Raw genomic sequence first — 9,491 nt, 5'->3', positions numbered from 1 at the left:
AAAAAGCTGTATCCTTGACTGTCTGCTGCGCTCCAGGAGATAGACACTCATAAAGATGTGGACTCATGCTTGAGAGCTACATGAAAGAAAACCAGAGAGACAAACCTTGATTTAGTTTTAGTCAAAAAACAGCATGGCAAGGGTGCAACAGATTGCACTTTTACTTTGCGTGCTCCTTATCTTCTGTCATGGACTGAACCCGGCCCGCTCGGAACACGATGGACACAAATCCGAGACGGACGAAAACCACGAGACGACCCCCGACCCGCACCAGACGGAACCGGGACATGATGAAGGGGGCGGGCACGGTTCAGGACCCATCACTACACTGCCCATAGTGTCCTGGAAGTGGAGCCATGTCTCGGTCCCCTACTTGGTGGCGCTTTGGATTCTGGTTTCATGGATCTGCAAGCTCAGTGAGTCCCTTAAAAAACATCAAAATAAAAAGTGTAATGAATTAATGAAGTTAGTCACGGGAAGATTAGAAGATGCAGTCCACAACAAAGATGAATTGCTTTATTGTTTTTTTTTTAATACCATATTTTCTGCACTTTAAGGCACACCAGCAAAATATAGTCTTTTGTCATATAGGTTTCATATAAAAGGCGCACTGAACTACGAGACCAAGGCTGGGAAACTTTTTGGAGTCGCGGGCCTAATTAGGTTAAAACATTCGGCCAAGGGGATGTGATCCAGGAGACCTATCCAATGTTTTTATTTATGAGTAAATATACAGGCAGACATCTACATGTTATATTTATTCTAAATAGATTAGTTTAATCAAATTGGGTTTGAAATGCTCACAATTAACCCGAAAATAGTATATTAGATCCCCGTTTTAATCACCTAATTAATTTAGTTAATTCAATTTTTAGTATTACTGTAGTTGTATTTGTGCAGTATTTTTGTAGTATTTCTGCTGTCAGGCTTTTGTAGTATTTCCATTGTAGAAATTTTGTAGTTTATCTGTAGTATTTTTATATAACTACAATAGCTGTATTTTTGTAATAATTTTGTTGTAATATTTCCCTAGGAGTAATTTTGTAGTAATATGGGGTTAATATTTCTGTATTATTGTAGTATTTCTTAATTATGGTATGACTATAGTGGTATTTTTTAGTATTCTTATAGTATTCATGTAGTATTTTTGCAGTATTTCCATAGTGGTTTTATTGTAGTGTTACTTTAGTATTTTTGTAATATTACTGTAGTTGTATTTTTGTAGTATTTCTGTTGTAATATTTATGTAGTATTATGTTGTATTTTAGTATTACTGTAGTCGCATTTTTCTTGTCAAACCTTTATAGTATTTTTGTAGTGTTTTTGTAGTATATCCATGGTAGTGTTATTGTAGTATTACTTTAGTATTTTTGTAATATTACTGCAGTTGTATTTTTGCAGTAATTCTGTTGTAATATTTATGTAGTATTATGTTGTATTTTAGTATTACTGTAGTAGTGTTTTCTTGTCAAACCTTTATAGTATTTTTGTAGTATTTCTTTAGTGTTTTTGTATTATCACTGTAGTTGTATTTTCGTAGTATATGTGTTGCAATATTCCTGTAGTAGTATTTTGTATTGTAGTATTACTGTATTAGTGTTGTATAGTATTTCTATAGTATATTTTTTTTAGAGTGAAAGCATGGTATATTAGGTACCGGTTTTTAAGCACGAAATGTGATATTGAGTTTTGTAGAATTGTTTTGTGTTTTCGTAGTATTTCTGTTGTACTATTTTTGTGGTAGACACATAAAGGGACAATGGGGGCAAGGTTTGCACCCAAAAGAAACATTTTTTATGAGTAGAACTTTATTTACTATTATATATTTTGTCATTATATTTTGACCACTTTTGTTTTGCAGACCGGACAAAAACAAACGTATAGGCCGAATGTGGCCCGGCGAGCTGTAGTTTACCCACACCTGTTAAGGTGCATGGAACTATAACCACAGTAAGAGCGACCGATTTATTGGTGTTGTGAATTTTATACACGGTATATATACATGGTATATATTAGTCCAATGATTGATCAATCGAGAAATGTTGCAATATGTTGAAATATTGTACACAATGGAAGTCGCGGCGGAGAAAGCGTCAAAACTACACTACTAGACAACGAGTGATACAGATGACATGAAAAGGCATTACATTTTATCTCATCATCACACTCTTTTTACTCACTGTGCCGGAACTAATATGAGAGAATGGAGAAACAGAAATGTGTCCTAAAAGATATAAATATATGCAAAGAAACACAACCAGGGAAACAACTTTTTGGTGTATGGGATGGTAAATCTGACTTTACGTTTATTTATATATGATTTATTCGCTTTGAATACCTTTTCATATGTCATCTGTATCACTGGTGGCCGAGTGGTTAAGGGTTAGCGGTTTCACCACCGAGACTTGGGTGTCGATTCCTGTTGCATACAATGTTTTGCGATTTATATCAGCTATGTTTTTTGATTCATTAATCATTGCACAATCATTGCACAAATGCGGTAGTGTAGCATAAAATCTACACTTATGAATACTGGGTGTATTTCCAATTTATTCACTTTATTTTGCAGTAAATAAGGCACACCAGGTTGTAGGATGCACTGTCACATTTCCGGACAATTTTGGTTTCTAGATGTGCCTTTTAGTCCGCAAAATACGATACTTTCCTTGAGCACTACTCGGTAAAAATAATAGAAAATACGATTTATACCTCTTTAGTTTTGTGTAAATTAGTTTGTCCATGATAAAAAAATATGAGACATTACTTTCAAAGCTTATTAAATAATTAGACGTGGCGATTCCCAATTCTACGTATCACACTCACTATGGTGGCCAGTAAAATCAGCTCCCCTAAAGTATCCTTTCGACAATCCCAAACATGTAAATAGAGGAATAATAAATAAAAAATACAATCATAAAATATAATTAATTAATTGCAATGTCAAACAAATCATTTTATGTTGTGATTTAAAGGTATTTTCTAGATGAAGAAGAAAGGAATAAATATTTCATTGTGGCATTGTTATGTGCTATCGGTATCGAACACTACTCAAGAATTGGGTATCCGTATCAGTCTGCAAAAAAATCAACCACATTTTCAGTCCGTCCACATGTGGAATCAATTTACAAACAGATTAGGTTTTTATTAGAAATGGTGTAACGAACAGGTGCCCAAACTATGGCTTGGAGGCTATGTGTGGCCTCCTGACAAATTTTATGTGGCCTGCTGACCAATTTTTTGTGGCCCGCAACGTGTACAAAAACTGATAGTAATATGCGTTGTATATTGTTTCTTTCTAAATATCCAAAGAAATGAACTGCTTAAACTTTACAATAAAAAGCAACTGTTCTTTTGTTTTTTTGGCAGTACAATTCTAAAGTATCTTTACAGGAAGCTATTGGGGTTTCTGTTTGAAAACCAAACAAAAAAAAAACACATATTTGGATGGAAAATTTGCAAAAAATATATATATTAGGGAGGGAAAAAAAATCAAAGTTTAGTTTATGTCACCTAATATTTCCCAACATGGCTATCAGGTAAAAAGGTTTCAACACCTCTGATGTGGAAGTAAGGGTAGGCCCAAGCCTGACCCAGAATTTGGCCAAAAACTCCCCTTCTCCTCTGAGTCCTTACAAATAAAAGGTGAAATTTCAGGTTTGCTTCGAGCTCGGTCCCTCAAATCAAGTTAATTGGTTGGGTTCGGCCTGGTTTGGGCTTTTATAACTGCAGGTGCTGGTCAGGTCGTTTTTTTGTTTTTTTTTGGCCCGATCTTACCTCTATTGATCCATCCATCTATTATCTGCACCGCTTATCCTCAGTAGAGTCGCGGGGGTGCTGGAGCCCATCTCTGCTATCTTCAGGCAGTGGGCAAGGGACACCCTGAACTAGTCGCCAGCCAGTCGCCGGGCGCACAGACAACTCACTTGCTTATTCACACCTAGGGACAATTTGGACGGGACAATTTAGACCGGCTAATCAACCTGACATGTATATTTTTGGAATGTGGGAGCAAACTGTAGTGCCCGAAGGAAACCCACATAAGCCCCAGGGAGAACATGCAAACTCCCCACAGGAAGGCTGGTAGCTGGATTTAAACCCTTGACCTCAGAAATGTGCTGCAGATGCGCTAACCACTCAGCTGCCATGTCGCCCCTAGGATGTAACTAAAAATACAATATGTTATTGTTTTCAATTCTTATTGTGTACCGTGGATGTTTAGGAGTTTGGGATTTGGTAGAAAAGTTGCACTTGTCATTGAATAATATTCGACATGACATTTAATGATTAATAGTCCGAGAAGCTGACTCCTTGTATTTTGTGGTCAGTTTTTGTATATACACAACAACACGGAAAGCACTGTGGATACTGTAAATCACTTTGTGTGTCTCCTTGTTTGTATATGCATCCTAATCTATAAATAAGGGAATGCGGTTTTCCTTGGTGAAAATGCCGAATGCTTTTGCAGCATGTTGAAAATTGCAATGTTATTATGTGAGTGTGAACTTTTCAAGCTTGGGTGGTATTTCTGTTCGTCATTGAATTTTATCCTTTCCTCCTTCCCATTCAAAAAAATTGTTGGGCAATGTTTTCAGATCGAAACGTGCAGGTGACTAGAAGTCTGGCGCACGTTTTATTACAGATTGATGACAATTGTAGGTCATGATTTGTTTTCCATATCAGAAAAGAAACTGTTGTAAATGATATCATACAACTGAATATTGGTAGTACCTAAATGCACACCCCTCACGATTGACTATACGTATCTCACTCATCATAAAAAGAGGCGACGGAATTTACTCGATCTTGTTTCCAAGCTGGGATATTTACCATGCTTGCTTTATTAAGATGCTTTTTTGCCAAGTCAAGTTTGGTTGTTGTCATACTACAACGGGAAACACACATAAAAAATGTGTTTGGCATGATTTATCTGAAAAACAACCTTCATCCCTGGAATTCTGTCATCATCAAAGTGTTAGCTTGAGGTAAAGAACATTACTAAATTCCAAACTGCTTCGACCATTGGTTGCCAGTAACGGGCTCCACCGTTAAAATGGTTTCGAGTTAAGTATTTAAAGATTTAACTTGTATTTTACTTGTATTGAAACGTTTTTTTAGCTGCTTGCACTTGGCTTTGGCCAATGACTTGGCTTTGGAAATTTGGAGAGTCAAAGCAGCCACAAATTATCTTGAGTTAAAACTTTATCATCATCCATTCATCTATCCATTATCTGCAATGCTTATCCTCAGCAGGGCCGCGGGGATGCTTGAGCCCATCCCAGCCACCTTCGGGATGTGGGCAGGAGACCCCCTGAAGTAGTTGCCAGCCAGTCACAGGGCACACAGAGACAGACAACTCACTTGCTCATTCACACCTAGGGACAATTTGGACCGGCCATTTAACCTGACGTGTGTGTTTTTGGAATGTGGGAGGAAACCAGAGTGCCCAGAGGAAACCCACGCCGGCATGGGGAGAACATGCAAACTCTGCAAGGGAAGGCTGGTAGCTGGATTTGAACCCATGACCTCAGAACTCTGCCGTGGACATGTTACCCACTCATCTGCCGTGCCGCCCGCTTTATCATCAGTTAACTCATAATGAATTTCGTCCTGCTTACACTTAACATTGGCCACTAACAAGTTGGAGAGTTACAGTGGCTTTAAGGTAACGTAAGTTAAAACTTTAACATCAGCTAACTCTGATTAGGTTTCCTTTTGCTTGGACCTAACTTTGGCCAATGGTCAAGACATATGGGTGGTTAGCGCACAGCTGCACAGTGCGGAGGTTCAGGGTCCAGCAACCGCATTCTCCATGTGGAGTTTGCATGTTCCTGCCTGCGAGTGTAATCATTTTTTAGACAAACCTCTCCTCACATTCGTGTTGGGTAAAATGACAGTAACATGTAGCCTACATTTTCAGGTGCAGGAAGTTCTTCCCATTACAATTTACAAGCGGGAAACGCTACCTTAAGATTTTTGCATGACCCATATTAAATGTCAATAATTGGAATCCTTGCACTTATACAGATATACTTCCCTGATTAAGTATAGTATGCACATGTCATGTTGGGCGGGACGCTTCATAGGAGAATGCCATACATAGTAATTTAAGCTGCCGTTAATCACAAGGGAATAAATGCAAAGCCACAAAAAACAATGTTTGTGTCATTTTTAAGACGACTTGGCAACAATTTCAACAGTTTACAAGCGCTTCACCCAAAATGCAAATACTTTTCAATCCTTGAAAACAAAAGATTAAAAGTAAAGGTTTTCAATGATTTCAAGTACCCGTACGAACCCTGAGAGTCATAGCAGCCTCAAGTTAAGCTTTAAATGATAGGCACGCTTTTACTTATTAACTCACGTTTAAAATGTTTGAACTGCTTCGACTTAATTTTACAAATACTTGCCATTTGCGAGGTAGAGCTTTTAAGCCGCTTGTACTGTAGTTAACATATTTTAAAACTTCGACTTTTTGTTATATAACATTAACAGGAGTTGTGCACCTGCGTGAGAGCTCATGTGTCAAACCATCAAATCTTTCTAACAAGGCTTTTGTGCCTTGTCCCACTCAAACAGGACGGAACACTAAGCCAAATAAAACATCGAGTCACAGAGACGCCACATGTCAAATCAGCTCTTATGGAATTTAAAACACTACGAATTTGTGTTATATATAAAGAAAACGGCAGATTATAGACTCAACAAATAACCTGCACTGTACATCCCTGCACAGGTACTTTCCAAAATATGAGGTAAAAGAACAAAGAAAGGGACGTTTGTGTTTTTTCACTTTTTGCCCATAAACTTATTATGTAGTCAATTTGTTGCCAGTTATCTCTCAACCTCCTAAAGGCATTTTTTTCCAGTCAGAACAGAGGTCACAGTTTTATTTGGGTGACGTTTACATACTGTAGTTGATATGCATGCTCTTAAAATGTGACTGTTTGTTACACTATCGACTGCAATGTCATTTAAAGCTTTGATCTGAATGTGTTTTTTGTTGTTTGCACAGTAAAATAAAATAAAACCCCCAAAATTAAGGATCAACATGTATTTAATTAAGGAACTTCAGCTGTTTTGTAAGGAAGAATGGACAATTTTCTTGGTTTCAAGACCTGTGGCTGTGAATACAGCTTGTACAAAGTACAGTGATCCCTCGGTTATCGCGGTTAATGGGGACCAAAACCACCCAAATTATTTTATTTAATTATTATTTTTTAGACCCGGTTAATGGGGACCAAAACCATCCGCGAAAAGTGAAAATCCACGAAGTAGCGACGCCCCTTCAATAATGCTTTAAAAAAAAAACAAAAAAAAAACGTTTTTAAAAAAAATATATATATTTTATTTAATTATCATTAATTTTTAGACCTGCGAAGCTCTGAACCGCGAACGTGGATCAACGAAGTAGCGAGGTCCCACTGTAGTACATGTACCTCAAAGGAGCCAATATTTTTGAAACACCTTGTCACGACCAGAACGGAATCAGGACCCAAATGCATAGCGTTTATTGATAGAAAGAAGAAGGGCAGTGCCCACGATCCGGTGCTCGCTGGACGTGGGAAGCAAGCAGCTCACACAATCGGATCATGAGCCGTATATGGAAGTTGATCTTCCGGAGCAGGATATGGCGGTGTCAAGGACGGAAAGAACAGGTCGATAGCCGGGACAGGAGAGCAAAAACATGATCAGGATTAAAATCTGGTCGACAAACGGTGCGATCAGGAACGAACGGATGGAAAAAACGGGTGCAAAAAGCGGGACCGACGGGAGTCAGTGTCAAAGTTCTTGCCTTTTAGAAACAGAAGTTCCCTGATGGACTGACAACAGGAGAGTGAAAGGACTGGGCTTAAAAAGGACAGGGAACCAATCAGGTAGCCCGCAGCAGCTGGCGCCAAATGAGCGGGCACAGGTGATACTAATCAGTCATCATGACACACCTTCATTTCAGGTTTTGTTTTTTTTAGCACGATACAAAATGTTGAACGTTATGTTTGGTTTCTTTTTACAATTGTGTCTTGATTCTTATTTTTCTCTTGTTTTCAATCTATAAGTTGTAGCCCTGAAATATGGCAAAATGTTAAAAAGTTATTGGGAATGGGGGGGAATACTTTTGCAGGGCACTGTAGATGCAGCGGCAGTTTAAAAAACATGCCTTTGGGTTCTGCATTGATGAAGTAAGCAGGATGCAGAAAAATGTTTAGAATTGTCTTTTATGTAGCGCTTCCTCTTCACATTTTTGTAACAATGAATCAAAGTAAGCATTTTAACTAAAGATTGCATAACAGCAGGGTCAATGATTACTTTGCCCAAAGCTGCAGGACGAAGGAGTAAAAATGTAGCCAAGCACATCTCCGGAGCTACTCATTGAACATCCATCAAATTAACACTTTACTTATCACTTAATCCTCAACCGTGAGAGTAGCAAGTGGGCAAACGTAGAAACGTGACGCAATTGAACCGAGCGTGTCGGGACACCTTTTGTGGAGATCCGTTACACCCCATTTGTTTTTTACTTCTAACCTTGAGCTTGGGTTTAGAGGAGATACCAAAGGTATAAAAAAGAATTCTTGCCATTCTGTTACCTGTCAGGAAGGAGTGGGGATCTAAAGCCCCATCACGATACTTCAACTCAAGTCACCACAGGACTTTTTTCTCTAAAGTTTGCGTTTCACATATTTACATTTTGCCTGTCCAAATGGAACTACGTGGACATGCACGGATATGGCTGTTCGTCTCCTTGTTGTTGATTCTAATCATCCCTGGGGTCATGGCGGAGAACAGGGATCATCACAATCCAAGACCCAACGCGAGTGATCATGGCCACAGTTCCAGCATCACCGGGATACCCATTGTGTCGTTTAAGTGGCACCATGTAGAGGCTCCGTATCTGATTGTATTGTGGGTCTTGGTTGCTTTTTTATCAAAACTAGGTATGTAATAAAACATATTTTAACATGTAAATCGTGTACATCAAGCCGAGAGCTACTTTTTGTTACTAATTAGTGCAAAAGGCACCCAGTTTCATATGCCTTTCTAAAATACCATCTTATCATGTAATTACCATGTTGTTACTTTTTTATAATTCGGTTAATTATTGGAAAGAGGGTTGAAAAGGCTTAGTCAACCACTTAAAAAAAATATTTTCCTAAAATTAAAATGACCAAGTACTGGGGAGCAATTTTCAGAACACGTCCTCTGGCACCTCAGCTGTCCGAAGGGAGAAACCAACAAATTGGATCATGCATTTTTCTTTTGTAATTTTATTCCGCAACCAGAAAAAAAATATACTATTCATCCTTAGTTTTGTGATTTATGTAAAAGGCCTGCAACCAATGTTCCCACTAATTTTGCACGGGTCTGAGCGTTCACCCAAAATCGGTGAGCAACGCTTGAAACAACAGTGAGCAACGGCAATCCCAAATGTGGCAACTGAGTCATTATCAAACATGTCCAAAACTTGACATCAAGTTACATTTTGCTGAGTTTCC

The 9,491-nt window shown here is 38.3% G+C and overlaps 1 protein-coding gene across 1 annotated transcript in view; it reads left to right on the top strand.

Moving 5' to 3' along the window:
• LOC148371160 (sodium/hydrogen exchanger 3-like) overlaps positions 1-9,491 on the top strand; it is a 30,436-nt gene continuing 20,945 nt past the window's right edge. The window contains exon 1 of the mRNA XM_088329087.1: positions 1-416. Coding sequence (XP_088185213.1) covers positions 134-416 — 283 coding nt within the window. The 5' untranslated portion in view covers positions 1-133. The remainder of the gene's footprint in view (positions 417-9,491) is intronic.

Source organism: Urocampus carinirostris, chromosome 2 (assembly GCF_059441175.1).
Source record: "Urocampus carinirostris isolate Australia breed hairy pipefish chromosome 2, RoL_Ucar_1.0, whole genome shotgun sequence".
Classification (NCBI taxonomy): domain Eukaryota; kingdom Metazoa; phylum Chordata; class Actinopteri; order Syngnathiformes; family Syngnathidae; genus Urocampus; species Urocampus carinirostris.
This window is presented reverse-complemented; position numbering and strand designations above follow the sequence as displayed.